The sequence below is a fragment of the Leptosomus discolor genome, chromosome Z (genome assembly GCF_034619465.1).
Source record: "Leptosomus discolor isolate bLepDis1 chromosome Z, bLepDis1.hap2, whole genome shotgun sequence".
In the NCBI taxonomy this organism is placed as follows: domain Eukaryota; kingdom Metazoa; phylum Chordata; class Aves; order Leptosomiformes; family Leptosomidae; genus Leptosomus; species Leptosomus discolor.
In genome coordinates this window covers 7,422,643-7,439,171 of record NC_141419.1, presented here as the reverse complement: position 1 = coordinate 7,439,171, position 16,529 = coordinate 7,422,643, and the positions used below count along the sequence as shown (strand labels likewise).

At 53.2% G+C, this 16,529-nt stretch overlaps 1 protein-coding gene across 1 annotated transcript in view; it reads left to right on the top strand.

The window, feature by feature from the left end:
- Positions 1-7,765: 7,765 nt before the first annotated feature.
- GRIK3 (glutamate ionotropic receptor kainate type subunit 3) overlaps positions 7,766-16,529 on the top strand; it is a 120,006-nt gene continuing 111,242 nt past the window's right edge. Inside the window, exon 1 of the mRNA XM_086478974.1 lies at positions 7,766-7,880. Within this exon, the coding sequence (XP_086335100.1) occupies positions 7,766-7,880 (115 nt within the window). The remainder of the gene's footprint in view (positions 7,881-16,529) is intronic.

Genomic DNA, 16,529 nt, shown 5'->3' with positions numbered 1-16,529 from the left:
AGCAAGAGGCAGATTATGGTCAGGGCCACGCACACACTCATGAATTACTAATTCATTATCCAGGCAGGGTAGTGGGAAAAGTGTGTTTTACAAATGTTACAAAGCCTGGGGTTTTAAGCTGAAATTGTACGGAAAGGTTGGGGGCAGGGCGGGGCAAGTAACAACGCAGAGTTCAGACCTGCAGGTGCCAGATAAATACAAGGACCACCCCAGGCCCCCAGGTCTCCTCAGAGCACAATGTGGCATCCCCTCCTTCTCCCACCCCTCCTTTCTGCTCCCCTACGCCCCTTCCCAAAGGTCAGGTCACACAGTAGCTCAGGGCCAGGACATTTTCCCCTCACAGGCACATACTCTTTGCTTCCACACATTTAACACACCTCAGCCTTTCACAGCATCGTGCCCATGGCCAGTGCCTGCCGCTATGGCAGAGCTGTTCTTCCCTGGACATCCCATGGCCTTCCCGAGGCAGGAACCTCCATATCCCCAGTACATCAGGTGTTCCAATGACAAGTGGTGCCTAGTTGTGCCTTATTTCGTTCTGAACAGGTACAGCCAGATCCAGCCGCAGCTTCCCCAACCCAGCATTTAAGCTTTCTCTGAATGCACTGGAACAACAGAGAAATTGCTGTGAATTGGAAACAGGCCTGAGTTTGCAAGGGGATTCGGGAAAAAAAAGACTGGCTGCAGCTGGCGAAATTAATTCCCAGCACAGTTCCACTGAAGTCCGATTTTAACAGGCATTCGAAATAACGTGCTCTTTTCTTGCCCTTTGCATGTGTAGAGGAAAAAAAAAAGGTATTAACAACTCATTCCAAATCTTTGCATGGGCAATTAGACTTGTGGGTAGTAAAAGTGCCCTGTGCACTCACAGGTTGGCAGGTGACCAGCCTTCTGTTCAGCCAGTTGGTATGCTTGTACAGGAGAAAAAAGCAGATACTCTTCCTGGGTTTCATACAATGGACCATACTTTAAAGCTGACAGGTCAAAAATAAACCACGTGAGAATTTCAGAAAGCCAAGGAGCATACCAATTTTCTCTGTAAACTGGTTCCACATAAAGATAATTGCAAGCAGAGTCTAATTCTGCAGTCTCTAATTTTCTTGTCTGACTAAGCAGGCGTAATTTACACCCATCAGTTGCAAATGGCTTCTCCCACCAATCCTAAAGATAGAGGGCTTTTTTTTTTTTAAGGAAAAAAAAAAAAAAGATGATTTCCTACCTCTGCAGGCTGTCTGACACAAATATATGTACTTCCACTCAGGCTAGTTCAAAAGATTATATTGCAGCACAGAAGGGGGAACACTTGACGGAACTGACTGGCCAAAACAGCCTCTCCTGTCAGGGGACAAACATGTGGTGTGATAAAGATAATAATTTAAACTGGTCTTACTTATTCATTTGTTCCCTGACGTCCTTTTCAGCCTGTCTGACATGCTACAACTGTACAAACCCGTGAGGCTGACAAGCAGTGGGGGGCACACGCGGGGCTGTGCACGCCCAGCGGGATGCTCTCACCCTCCAGGCACCTTGGTCCCCGCTCACCACCACTACACCACATCCAAAAACGTCAGGCATCCTCCCAAGTTTCTGCTGCTTTGGGTGACTCTGCCACTGTGGATGCCGGGAAGCGCACAGCCTGGTCTCTAAGAGAGAGCGTCAGCCCATCTCCAGGTTCAAACCCAAGATCACTTCAAAAGAAGTGGCTGATCAAGGGAGTCCCTGTCAGGGAGGTGCCCAGCGAGGGTCCTGCTGTGCGGGGTTCAACTCAAGAGCTGGCCGCCCCAGCATTGGCACTGGAGCCCGGGTGGCTGAACCACCTCCCACCACCCAATGCTACCTGAGGGTCCTGCGTCCCTGCTGGCCCCTCCCAGGTGAAAGCACCAGGCCCCCAATGGGCAGGTATCCCCCTACGATGGCGGTTGGGTGCTGCTGCTGGTGCAAAAATCCAGCTGGATTCCTGCCAGGTGTGCGACATTGCCGTGAGCCAGGAGAAGACCCTCAGGCAAGGCAAATTGCATAACCAATCCCAAAATTTCCTGCCCTTGTTGTTTTCTCATTCAAAGAGTCTCCATTAGACTTAGTTATATCAGCTCTGGGCAGAAAAGTCCAGGAAACTTCTCTAGTCGTCATCGTGTGCTGGCTGTCTCAGCCCTCATCTCACCCCGAGATCTACCCCAGCTGGAAAGGGGGCAGTGGAAGGAATTGGTGATGCAAACACCACCCAGGCAAAGGAAGAGTCAGTTCCCATCTCCTGCTAGCCTGGGGACTCTGGGGACAAACCCCCTGCCTGTTCCCGCCAGCTCTGCCGGCAGAGACCAGCCGACAGCAGAGACCTGCCGGGTGCCAGTCCGGGCGCTCGGCTCCTGCGCCTGCACCGGCCGCTCGCTGCGAGGAGGGGGTTGCACAAAGGCGGGCGATGCCAACTGCTCCACAGACAGGAGCGAAGAAGCCTTTTGATCTGTTCAGACACTCGGGCCCAGCGCATGGCTCTGATGGGAGTTTTCCCTGCAGAGTTGGCCCCTGCAAACCTCCCTGCACAAGCACAGGAGAGCAGCAGTTGGGACCAACTCCCTTCTCGTTTTCACAGTTTCTGGGCAGCGTTTCTGCTCTCCGGTTTGACAGGAGCTCGCATTCTCCCAGCGCGTTTGCCTGACTCTCACGATAATGTATTCAGCAGAACTGGATACATTTCAACCCAGCTATTACACCACAGTATGTTCCAACACAAATATATGCAGTGTAGTGCAGCAACAATTCTTCTAGGAGTATTACTCTGTCACACAGATTGCAGAAAAAACACATCTCCCCCCTGCCCCGATGCTCGCCCCGTGCCTTGCTGAGCGAGGGCTGACAGCAGACCGCGCCGCGCAACACGCTTCCCTGGCAAGCCTGCACAGAACTAGTTAGAGAGAATAAACCTGATAAAAATTTAAGAAGCGGGAAATCTCCAGACATTCAAGTCATCTGTCCAGCAACATGTTGTACAACATGTGAGCGGTTTCTGGCATTTTTCTCAGCCTGCGGGGGGGTGGCAGAACCGCCCGTGCCCCCCTCACCACCCCAAGCAGAGCATCGCTGCAGCAAGAGACAGCCCTGCTCGGGCTGCAGGCGAAGCGTGGGGACACACGATGCTTTTCCCATTACAGATGTGATGCCGAGTAGGAAGTGGAAATTTTTCCTCTGTCCCCCCACGACAAGCAAAACCTAACACAAAATTACAGTAGGTTTGCGGGGGCAAATGTGGTTTCTTGCTGTTTGCTTTTGTGAGAGCTCCTCGAGCGTGGGTGGCACCATCACCTCGTGCCGGCTGCTGGCCAGGATTAGCGCCTTTCACCATAATGAAGTGCCGAACAGAGCCAAGCTCTTTGGGACAAAGCCGGCTTCTCCCTGCTGGCACTGCTGAGCCCAGACTAACGCAGCCCCCTGCTCCCACCTCTGTGGTTACAGCTCCCAAGATGATGGTTTCAGAAGGAATCCTTACTGTATCTAGAGCTGCCATAAAAAAAAAAAAAGAAGGAAATCTAATCTACTGTGGCATATGCAGAGCTGCAGGAGGAGTTGGAATTAAAACCAGAGCGTTAAGAGAAGGGAGAGGAACGGAGCGCACGACCAGACAAGAGCGGAAAGAAAGGAGGGATCTTCATGAAGGGTGAACCTGGGAACCGCGGGCTTAAATTTAATTTAGCAACCCATCAATCAAGCTGCTGGGTGTCAAAGTTAAGGGCTAGCTGGGACTGTTTCAGTAGAGGGCACTCAAGTCCCAGAAATCTGCATTTGCCAGCCCCGATATATTTGCTAGGGTATTTTAGGAGACGACTTCAGCACATGAATCTCGGTAATGTGAGCACTGGGCCTCATAACTCACATTGATTGTGGTTATATTACACCTGATACATATAAATCTAAACAAAATGCATGTGGATGTAGCTAATTCAAATGAACCAGTTTAGATACCATTAAAAAAACTAAAGAGAAGCCTCTTTTTCTTCATTAGTATGGGAAAACACCATAGCCATACAAATGCTTCTGTCTCTTTCTGCAAGGTTCATACTTTTGCTGGTGCTCTGAAGCACGAATCTGATGCGAAAAGGTCCTTTGTCAATCAGCATTTTTCCCTAGATATTAATAACTTCAACTTTTTTTCCACTTTTGCAAGCAGTTCCTTTTCATACTCAAAAGTCTTACATCCATAGTTTTTAGAACATCCATAAATCTACAGCCTTATTTGTGGGCGAGAGAACTGAGGCATTTATGTATATAAAAAACCCATAAAATGTACACAATTATCAGAGTCCTACCTGGGTAATAAATGGAGCTCTAAGTACCACACGTACGCACTGTAAGAAAGGCAGCATGAAAATCTAACACATCCAAATATCCTCATAACAAACGGAGAAAAACCAAACGACTTCATGGTACATGATGTTCATAAGTTATAAATACAGCAAAGAATTTGCACTAACTGATAAAAATGAAATGATGAGTTACCACATTAAAGCTATTTTCACAGTGGTTGTGAACTGGGCAAATATCTTGTATTTTTAGCATCCCTGTAACAAATCACTGGAGAATGCCAAGGCCCTGCCACTGCCTTTGATAATTCTTCATCAAGGCAACAGCCACAGATGCCCGAGAAAGGTCCTGGCTCACCCCAGTATAAATTCACCCCCTCCCATGTCTCAGGGGAAGGCTGGCTGCCTGTGCTCCAAGGCCAGGCAGACACTGGCCATGGGGGTCAGCCCAGCTTTCCCCCTTGGCACAGGGCTGGGCAGCACTTACCCGGTAGCAGCACCGAGAGGGAGCTCTGGTCCTGCAAGGTGCTCTGCTAGTCTTGCAGCTACATTCTTTTTTCCCCAGCTATTTTGTCTCTGCCCTAACTATATGCTAAGGATGATGGAGGGCTCGGCCTAATGGCTGAAGGTCATTGCCCGCAGGTGTGAACCCTGGCACAGCAAAGTCAGATAGTCTGGGGGGGGGGGGGGGGGAAATAAATGTAAGGCAACTAGGGTGCAACATGTAAAAGTAGTTTCAGAAATATCCTCTTTTTAATCACGCCCTGGAGCAGCCCTTGGCTCCCCGTGGGGGCAGCAGGAGGTTGCCAGGAGAGAGGCGCCCTGCGGAGCCACACTGGGGGACGGGATGGGAACCCCACCCTGATCCGCTGTTCCACTGCACGCTGCTCCGATCGCTGCGAAGGACAGGTCACGCAAACGCTGACCAAGGGGACCTGCAGTTACACAGCGCGCCTCTGCCCGGGGCCCAGGCACTCTTTGTTTGGTTTGCTACCAGCTTCTGAGAAACGACTGCTCCTGTCCTGCCTTGCCGAGCAGCACAGGCTTCCTTCTCTGACCCACATACATGGTGAGGACTGTTCATGACCTCCAGGCACCCATCGGATACTAATCAAACAAGATGAAAAGAAAGAAACTATTTGTGTTGGTACTGCAGCAGGATCCAGAGGCTGAAGCAAAGGTTAGAGCCTTATTGGTGCCTGGTGCCAGCAAAAGGCAAGAAGCAGCATCTTGACACCAACATACTAACAGAACAGATCACCCTAGCTACATTTTAATTTAAATAGTGCACAAAGTCTGAACGTCTTGTCCCAAGTTACTGAAAATCAAACCTCTTCTCTATGTGCTGGAGTTTGTAAAAACCATGTGAAACAGCCCTCTCTACCCTCTCCCTCCCAACAGGTTTGTGGGGCTTTTTTATCTCCAGGTGCAAAGATTTTGTGACATTTAGTTTTGTAACAAGTTCACAGAAACAGCTATCCTTCATTTAAGCAGTAAGTAAAGAAAATTTCTTCCATGCCCTTTTGCTAAATCGTATCCCTTTTGGTGTCGTGAGGGATAAAAATATCCTTAACATGAGACACCCTTTTCTCTAACTGTCTTTGACACTGGCAAGAAGATTTCCTGCTGGAAGCGGGAGCCTCAGCCTGCCCACGATAAACAGTAACAACAGATCTCTGAGACCGAGCTTCTGCACAGTGCTTGGGAGATGCCGAGTAGCGCCTTCACCTCCCTGGCCTGACTCTTACATAGGAGCAAGAAAAAGTCTCCTGTACTGTGACCCAATGCCAACAACCCAGGCCATGCTCAGGGGTGCCTCCCCCTCGCCCCAAAGGCAGCACGAGTAGAACCACGGCCCCGGGTGCCCGGGGAGGCACCGCTGCAGGCGGCAGGAAGGGTTAACCAGCATCTCCAGGAGGGGCTGGTCCTGCCATGGGCGTGCAGGTCCCCCAGAGACTCTTCCAGCTTTTCCTTACGATTCCGAGGTGACGACAGCCGTCAGATACCCCGGGCAATCCCCCACTGCTCCTGCTGTACAGAAACAAGCAGAGACCAGACACCACTGTGATGGGCAGGCAGGGGATCCCCCCGTGGGTCCGCCTCGCTGCAGCAGTCAGTGCTGGCTGTCTGCTGGCAGGTGCTACACCTGGGAACTTTTCTTCCAGTTTTAGACCGGTAACGATTTGCAAACGTCCCCTCCTCCCGTTCACGCATCCAGGCTAACGGGGCTGGTCCGGGACGGGTCGCCCCAGCGCGGCCAGCGATCGGCTTTTCCCACAGCGCCGAGCTCGCTGCTGGGGCACCCGACGGACGGGGAAAATTAAAAAGAGGAACAGATACGGAGTAATAGTGTGTTTGTAAGAAAATTAAGGATTTGCTCTTCAGATGTTCCAGGCGATGTAGTTAGCAGGCAGCTGGCAAATGGGAGCGATTGGAAATGATGGAATAGACCAAATTATTTAAATGGGAAAAAATAAATTCGCCCTAGCCTAGCCCGCCAGTTGACAAAGCAGCTACTTATCTGCTGCGTGTGCAGCCCTTTGTCTCTGTCACCGAGGTCATTAAACTCCCGGCTGCGAGCCCCGGCCGCCCGCCCGCGGGAATCGCCGCTCCAGCGGCCCCGGCCCCCCGGTACCCGCCCGCTGCCTCCGGAGCGACCGGGCCCCGGCCCGAGCGATGCTGCCCCGCCTCGCCCGGCGCTTGGCGGCAGGGACACAGGGGACATAGGGGACAGCGGGACCCCCGGGGGGTCGGAGGACACCGGGCATCCCAGCATCGGCGGGACAGGGGGCCGTCGGGACCAGAGGGACGCCGGGACCCCCGCTCCGCGGTCCCCGCCGAGGGTCCCCGGTCGCCTCCTGTCCCGCGCCCGCCGTCGCCGCCCGCCCGGCGGGACCCGCCGAGCCGGCCCTGCCCTCGCCCCGGGGGAGCGGGCGGGCGCCAGCGTGCCCGTGCCGGTGCCCGTGCGTGTCGAGGGGTGCGTGAGTGTGTGTCTCTGTGAGTGTGTCAGTGTGTGTGTCAGTGTGTGCGTGTGCGTGTGCGTGTGCCCGCTCCACTCCGGGGCTTTGCGCGAGCCGCGCGCATCAGCGGTAGGAGGGGACAGAGCCGCTCCTGCGGGCGCACCGGCAGCCCCGGCTCCGCAGGTGCCGCCCGACCGGCACCGGCACCGCACGGCTCGGCGCGGCTCGGAACGGCACGGCACGGCACGGAGTGGCTCGGCTCGGCTCGGCACGGCACGGCACGGCACGGCACGGCACGGCACGGCACGGCACGGAGCGGAGCGGCTCGGCACGAAGCGGCTCGGCACGGAGCGGCTGCCGCGGGACGGGCCGGCGCGGCCGCACTAAGATGTGCCATGAGCGGTCCGGCCTCGGCGCCGACCGGCCGCTCCGCCTGAGCCCCGGGCAGCAGCCGCCCGCTCCCCCGCTGCCCCTGGGGCCGTAGGGCCGCGCCGGCCCGCGCCCTCCCCAACGATGCCCCATCTCTGGCCGGCTCTCCGCGGCGTGCTCTGGGAATACTGGGCAGCGCTCCTGGTCGGCGGCTTCTGGGGCCAGTGCTCGCACGGGATGCCGCATGTCATCCGGATCGGTAAGGCCGCCTCTCCCGCGGGGACCGGCCGGCAGCGGCGGGGAGAAGTTGAGGGCGCGGTGCTGGGGCGGGGGCTGCGCTGCCCGGTGCCAGGAAGGGCGCGGGGCGGTGAGGGGCTGCGGGCCGGCACGGAGCGGGGCTGCGCCGCTGCCGAGGGGGGTGCGCTCCCGGTGCGAGCAGCCGCCCTGGGCACGGTGCAAGGGGGTGCTGGGCACACTGCAAAGAGGAGAGGGGGGTGCCGAGTCCCCGGAGAGGGGAGAGGCTCTGCCTCCTGAGAGGAGGGATGCTGAGTTACCGGAGACAGAGGATGCTGAGTCCCCGGAGAGGGGGGATGCTGAGCCTGCTATGAGGAGGGCTGCGGTGCCCGGCGTGAGAGGTGCTGTGCCAGTGCAAGGAGGGATGCTGTGCCACTGCGAGGAGGCGTGCTGAGCCTGCTGCAACAGGGGTGCTGTGCAGGGGTGCTTTGACCCAGGGCCAGAGGTGCCCAGCACAAGGGACAGGCAGCCCGGGGGGGCCTGCTGCACCCCGGAGGATGCCAGTGGGCTGGCTACACCGCAGCTGCTGCCGAGGGCCAGGCGTGTTTCATTAAAGTGCTGAGGTTCTGGGGAAAATTAATTTTTAATAATGTTACATAAAGTAATTGCACAGATAACAGCTTGGGAAACAGTCTATGATCTTTCTTTTTCTAATTAAATGAGATACTTGTTTTAAGCATGTCATGTAAAGAACGGCACTGATTTTCTGTTACATCCCATGTACTTTGCCATCGGTACACACACCCAGGGATTTGCTGTCTGCCCAGTAAAAATTACAAGGACAGGTTTACCTGTCTTTTCAGGGACCAAATTCTGTACCAGGGAAACTAGTGAAAACTGAATAGATTTGTGAATATTTTAAAGTGGAAAAAAATGGATCTTATTTATCCCAGTGCAACTGCACAGCAGCAATGTGAAAGCCAGTAAGAGAAAAATGCTAGTCCGGAGGGACAGCCGCTTTCTGAACTGAAACACTGTCACCTCCAGCACGGTTTCAAGCGAATGCACGGCCCAGATCGTCTCATGGACAAGGGCTTGATTCCTGCAGGGTGAAAATCTGCTCTCCCCTGGACTCCTATGAACAAGGCACTCCTGGCAGATGTGGTCTTGGGCATGCTGTAGGGCCAGAAATGGTGGTGGAAAAGGTTAATGGACCTGCCTCTGGGGCCTGGGCCTTGGCAGCTGCTGAACTTTTACTAGAGCCAAGCTGCTTGGTATGCTTAGCCACAGCCTGGAACAGCTGGAAATGTTTTGTGCGACAGAAACCCACTCCCAGGAAAGCTCCCGTTGCTGGACACAGGCGTCCCGCTGTGCCCTGGCAGAGCCCCCCCCCCCGCGGCCATCACCAGCCTGTCACCACCGAGAGCACCGCGGCGCCGTTTCTCTTCCCAGCGGGTCCCGGGCGCAGATCCCCACCGGGACCGTAAGCCGTGTGCCCCGGGGGTGCTGTCGCAGCTGGGGTGCCAGGCTTGCAGCTCATCCTGCTTTTGGCTTGGTTCTTGGGCCTGATTCTTGGTGGCCAGACCCGGCGTGCTGCCAGGCTGGCGCTGCGGAGGAGGCGTGCAAGGGGCTGCTGCTGCGCCAGCGGATGCTCACAGGGGAACAGGCTGAAGTCGCTAGGGCGGGCGGGTGCTGAGACCCCTGGGAATACCAGCGTGGATTGCAGGAGATGTTCAGGCCATGGGGTATCCCTTGGCTCCGGGGAGATGTTTAGTCTCAAGTCCAGGTTCCCCAGCTGTCCTGAAAACGGATTTTCTAGGCAGGGCTCAAAGCAATTGCACCTAAGGGTAGAGGAGCTTTAACCCAGGTGCTGGTTTTGCTGTAGCTCTGCTCCCTTCACCTGGAGCTCCCCTGCTCAGCTTGGAGCCCGCCCCAGGAGCGGGGCGAGGGGGACGCTGGTGCTGGGCTGGTGCAAAGGCAGCGGGCAGGCAGCGGGCAGGCAGGCAGCAGGCAGGCAGCAGGCAGGCTGTGCACCGCCTCTGCCAGCGCCACCGTGCCTTCCGCAGGAACAGCCTTGCTTTAACTGCTGAGAAACACCCTAACATTCAGCACCCCACTCAGCTTATTTTCTTGATTGGTAAAACAAGAAACTTAAAAGATCAGAAAAAGGGGCTGCAGGCAGATGCGCGTTTACCTTCGCTCTCAGCTAAAACTGGCATAATTTTGACCTCTTTTTCAGCCCACTGGAAAATTGCAGCTCCCCCCCCCACATTAATTTGTGCGAAGCTGCCCTGGCGTTCAAATAATTCTTTTCATTATTAGATTATGCCAAGAAGTGGAGAACACTTCGTAAGTATTGTTTTAGAACTGAAAATCAAACCAGAGAGAAAACAGGTAACTTTTCAAAGCTCTCTGCTTTTCCTATGGAGTTGACTATTAAAATAAATACAGGGAGAGATGTCTAAGAAAGAGAGAGAAAAGTGCTCTTTCTCTCCTGAGTAAAATATAAATATTAATCTATACATCTAAACATAACCTATACATATACATGTACAAAGAAAATCTGTGCCTCATTGCTGTTTTTTTTTTTTGTGAAGTCAGAGTTTTATCTGAAGCTTATTCCACACCTGCTCAATTATTATGCAAACTGTTAAATATTTGAAAATGCTGTATCAGAAAACACCATCTAGATCTGCTGAACGCTCAAGGCGCTCAATTCAGCTCTGAGTTATTCTGGTACAGAGACAGATAACTGTAACGGTGTGAGTGGAGTTACTCCGTGTTTACACCACTGTGACGGAGAGGCAGTCTGTGATGCTGCCAGCCCTGACTGCGGATGAGATCAGGGAGATTATACCTGTTATTAAGTGCTGCACTGAGCAGCCGTGTATTTGCAATATCGTGCCCCTCATATAGAAAAAGCAGTGAGTGCAAGATGATTAAGCTACCGTCGATAGCCTATTTATCTAACCTTTCTCTTAGATTAAAAAGCAGTAGTAGCACCCCTTTAGAGTGACAGACGAGAGCTTGATGCCATTTTGTAGAGCCTGATGGCACCAGCCCTAACGAAGCAACAAGGGATGACTGGAAACAGAGTCACACGTGGAGCCTGAAGGACTGGCGTTCCATAGACCGGTTTCAATCGCCATCCTTTGCTGAAGCATCATCATAAATTACCCAGAGTGATTATTTTGATGGATGGTGTGTTAGCAAGATGTATGTGCAGATCAGATGGATGCCAATGGTTTGAGATTAATAACTAATTGTAAAAAATAGACCACAGGAGCTGTCAATCCGATTTTAGCCCTTGCATTTGTTGATTAGTGGTTTTGTTTGTATTTGGGTGCTGCTGAGGAGGTGACACCCTAACCACGCTGCCATCGTTTCCGTTGGCCACCCCTGCTCCTGCGAGGAAAGCAGCAAAGTGGCGCCTGCCACCCCCTCTGCCACCCCCTCTGCAGGCGGGTGGTTACAGGCAGGCTCCCCAGCCTACCCGGCACTTGGCTCCCCCCCAAGCCCGTCTGCACACTCGCCTTGCCCTTCCTCTGCAGGAGAAGTGAGCTGTGCCTGGGAGGGATTTCATTTTGCTTCCTACATTTTAACAGGAATCACCTTCACCTCCGGGTTCTCGCTTTTGTTCTGCGTTTTTTACTAAGGTTTTATTCCTGCTGGTGTTTGCGGCAATAATTATACCTCAAGCATGTTTGACAGTCCCACTCTGGTAGAACTGAAGTCGCTGGGAACAGGATCGGGCTCCAGCTAAGCTTTTAAACAAACAGTCCTGCCTGGAGGAATTTATCGGATTTTATTTCTTGTAGTCTTCTTCTAAGCTGTGTTTGCGTCGAGAAGGGGTCAGGGCATTGATTGTTTGTATGATTTGCAAGTAACACAGAAAAGACAATCAAATTGGATTGGAGTCTGTGTGGAAAAAAAAAATTAAATCATTGATTATTTTATATAAATACATAGAAAACAAATTCTGTGGATAATTATCCTCCTCTGTGTGACTGGCTTTTCTGAGGCTTATTATGCCTGTCTGGAATTTTATTTTGAAATCACCTTCCCACACTCTGCAAACAAAGTTTTATTTTTAAAACAAAGGCAAAAGCAGGCTTTTCCAGGCTGAAAAAGGCAGTGCCCACAGGGCTGGGAACTGCACGGCTGTGGGGCACGTGGATGCTGGAGGGAATCCTCAGAAAGGCAGCTCGAGTTGTTTTCTGTTCAGCTCATGCTCGACGACCAATTTGGCCGGTGTCCTTCAGGGAGGGGTGGCAGGATGGCCCAGCCCGGCTCTCCAGCTGGGGCTCCGACGTCGGGTGGCACCGGGGTGTGAGAGGGGCCGGAGCCCCACCTGCACACACTGACCTGGGGGGTTCTCACCCAGAAAAAGGGGTGCATGCTGGCCGAGACCTGCCTCTTTCCCTCTAAATCGACTGCAGGGGTGTCTGCCTGCTGCCCGAGCCCTGGGCAGTGGGCGCCGGGCAGTGCCGGCCGGTGAGGGTGCAGCGGCCGAGCTGAGCCGGCTTGAGCCCCCGCTGGGGGCCTGGGGGTCACCGAGCGTGAAGCAATGAAGGGCCGGTGAGGCGATGGAACGTGGTGGGGTGGGAGCAGACAGGAATTGAACCACGATTGACACATCTTCCCCTCCCCGAAGCGAATCGCTTCAGAGAAGCAGCTTCGCAGTACCTGAGACCAGCCCGCGGGCTCAGAAAACGTTAATTGAGGGAATCTTCCCCGCGGGCAGCCTGACTGCCACATCCCGGCCATTTGCTCCCAGGTTGGAGTATAAGCACGCAGAAAGCAGCGCCGGGTTTCCCCTGGCCAAGGGGCTCCGAGCCAAGCACCAGCAGCGGGCTGGGACGGAGTCCTGTGTGCTGCAGGCATGAGCCTGCAGTGGCACCCATGGCATCTCACACGGGTGCTCGAGGTGAGGGTCTGGCCCTCAAACCTCCTGGGGCCAAGCACACTGATGGGCTGCTTCAGGATTCTGCTTTCTGCACGTTCGCTGTTGCAAGTACAGTGCTTTTATTTTGTTTTGTTTTTCCTCTTTTTCAATCACTCTATTGCCTTTGTGGCTTCTCCTGCATTTCTGTGTGTATTTCTATGGCCACGCACCCATTGCTCAAGCATTTAATGGTTGATAAGATTATTTTAGGTCACGGGATGCTCCGTGTGTCAGATAACATATTCTAGTAATTTCAGCAGGATATAAGGGTGGCAGTGTAAATTGTTTGGTGGTAAATTAATTCTGAATACATTTGAATAACAATGTTACCTCTTTATCGCAGAATAGTCTAATTATTTGATCTTGGCATTCTCTTGAGAACTTCATACAGGAAATTAAGATCAAACCACAAACCAGAATAAAATAGACCCTCATTCATCACAGGGCAGGAGCACCGCCAAAATAAACAGACCTACTTAGTGCTGGGCTGCCTCCCCAGTGTGGGCACCAGCACATGGACCTCCCCAGGGGCTGAAAGGCAGCAGATTTATGCAGAACGTGAGCGAGAAGGAGCCTTGCGTGGACTTTGTGTGCGCAGGTGGTTGCTCTGCCCTGTGCCCGGCCCCTGCCTCTGCGCCGGGGCACACGTGCCCTCGCAGTGAAGGCTGCCCGCACGTGCGGCGCTGCTGCTTTTGGGTTTATCACCAGCAGGGGCAAATCCACTGCCACCGCTTCAGATGGGATTTCTCCGTCTCTGGATGTTTTTATTGACGAAACTAAACAGAGGTTGATATTATGAGAACATTTCGGTAAAGCCTTCGCAACGCAGTCATGCACAGAGCAATACTAAAAGTAACTCAATCTACAGCAAAGTTGGGTCTCCCTTGTCCTGGCAAATGAAGTGCTCCTTTGGTACAGATCAGCAGTTTCACTAATTAGCAATCCTAAATGAAATCCAGCCTTTCCTTCTCTCGCCTGCTGTCAGGACGATGCCAGCAGCCAGCGCAGGGCTGGCAGCTCAGCCTGCGGGCCGGCATCAGCAGAGGGCACTGTGCCTCGCCGGCTCCCACCCTGCCTGGTGCTTCTGGCCACCTTCCCTCTTCCAGCTCCGGCACGCTGCTTCCCTGTACTAGCTATCGTCGCTAACTTCCAAGCATTTGCATGGAGCAGCTCTGCCAGAAAAGCTACGATGCTGGAGCCTCTCACGGAGACGCAATATCAAATAAAACCCGACACTGCGCAGCCTGTTTGTAGCAAGCATTAAGCCTCGTAATCCAATGTACCGCGTTTCTCCAACAGTTATGCTGTGCAATCTCCTTTCCCTCATTTTGGCTAAAGGTTTAATGTGATGCTGTCTAGACTTCGTTTTTTCCTTTGCATACTTAGAAAACAGGCTGGGGGAAGTCTCTGGGTAAGGCAGATAACGAGTTGAAAGCACCAGAACTCAATGGGTGAGGGGGGAGAGAGGCAAGTGTTGGAGAGGAGCTGAGGGCTGAACGTGAGGATAAAAAATGCGCTGTGGAGATGGTGCCAAAGGGAATAGATGTGAAATAAGGAGTGCTGGTTGTCTTAGAGCCATGAGAACTGAAGTTGCTGTGACTGCAGATGTTGCTGTTTGCAGTGACTGCAGGAGGGACCCTGATGCTCCACTAGTGAATGCTGTGGGCTCCTGTGCCCCTTAGAGACTCCAGCTTGTGTTTTCAGGCAGGGATTGTCTCAGTTTGGGCTGATGTAGAGGGAATTCAGATGTCATGAGGCCTTGTGCATTACTACTGTTCATTAACAGTAAAAAGAGGGATAATGTGCTGGTATTTATCATTCATAACAAAGCCTAGAATAGATGCAGATCCTTACCACAAGCAAGAGCTCTTAAAGCAGGTGGAAGGCTCAGTTCACTGCTTTGTCTTTGCTCCAGCACTGGCTTTTCTTTGTGGCTGCCCCTGTGAGCCCCTTTTGCTCTCACTACCTACCCTGCAGGGAACCTTCCTCTGACATTACAGCATCATTTCTCAGGTTTGCACTACGAGACACTCGCCATGTCGAGTGTTACCTGAGTGTTCAGCAGCATCAGTCCTTGGCCTTTAAATCTGCAGCAAGACCTTGTGCACATGTACACAACTATGGATGCGACTGCTCCATTATTTCTGGGAGGGAAGACAATGAGGACAATGCTGTTTGGTTGCTACCACTGCTGAGGAGAGCCGTGGGGTACCTGTGCGTCAGAGGCAATCCCCAGTGCTGCTCCGAACTTCTCCCTGCACGCACCACACTGTTCAGCTTCTGCAGCAGCGTAAATAAGGAGAGGAAAGCAAACACTGGCCATCAGCAACAGAAGGCCACCTTGCTGTATCTGTATTATTCAGTATTTTAGCCCAGGGACCTGGTCAGACTTTGCTTTTTGTTGCTGTGCCCCAGCCAACAACCAGCACCCCTCACTGTGGGGTCAATCACCTAGAATAAAAATCAGAATTGTGAAGCAGTACGGGAGCAACCGGCACATTCAGTATTACCTCCCTGGGCCTGGGACATTCAGGAAAGCATCGTGACCTGGAAAACAGCAGGGAGGACTGGGCTTCAAAAGACATGGACTGTGGGCACGGCCCCAGAGTGCCCGTGGCTGGGCTCGCACCTCTCCAACGCCCAAGGTCTCGGGCTGTAGAACACAGTCAGTGGTACTGCCACAGCTGCACGATGTCCGAGAGCAGCGCTGCGGTGTGCAGCACTACTGCAGATCGCCCGCCTCTGGCTGTCACAATACAGATGATTTGCTGCACACAGTCTAGGGGGACAGCAAACACCTCAGTACTTTTAGTTTTTAAATAGCAAGCTGGGCTGTGCTAATTCACCTAGGACAGTCTTTCTCCACTGTGTCTGATGTAGAAGACCCATCAGTTACTTCACTTCATCAGGCTGTTTTCTGTCACTATGTCCTGCTGGTAAATACGCGATGGGCACGGAACCTGTCTTGCTGGGGACGCCGGGAAGGGGGAAGGCAGAAAGATCTCGGGAGGCCGGACAGCTGAGCAGGGCAGAGGAGTGTGCTGTGTAGCCTCAGGTAACAAGGCACCAGGCAGGAAGAGAGGGTTCTCTTGGTGATCACAGAGTTTAAAATAAAGAGATGAAGAGGATGCTGTGGGAACGGTGGAATAAATTTGCCAAAATGCTTAATAGTGCAAAAGGAAAAGAGGAGGAAAAAGAAAAGGCAAGATTTCTGGCTTCTCAATTAGAGGTCTGGCATAAGGAGGAGAGAGACTGCACAGTAACTACTCCCTTGAAAAGTCACTCTAGTGAGGCACAGGGTGCTGCACGATGGTGATAAACTGTAAAGATCCGGGCACAGGAGATTTGGGGAACGCGGCTCTGGCTTTCAGCTGTGATTTGCTCCTGCCTGTGCCCTTTGGATTTGTAGGTAAAGGCTCCCCTAGGCAGCCCAAAAGATGCTGTAAGACGGTTTGTCAGCTGCCTGGGCAAGAGCATGACTTTGGTATGAGATCGCTCACCTGGGTATCACACAGCACGAGCAAATGGAGCCTCCCTGCCAGCCTCGGCCTCCCCAGGCAAGCCCACAGTCCAGGCAGGGGGAAAGTGCTCCTGCACCTTGTGCCAGGCACCAGTGCTGCTGGTGAAGGTCTGGAGAGGCACCTGTTGGCGTCTGGCTCAGCCCTGTGGTGAACTGATGCACCAAAGGTTCCCCCACCGGAAGAAAAAGCCCCCAGGTTGCATTTTTTT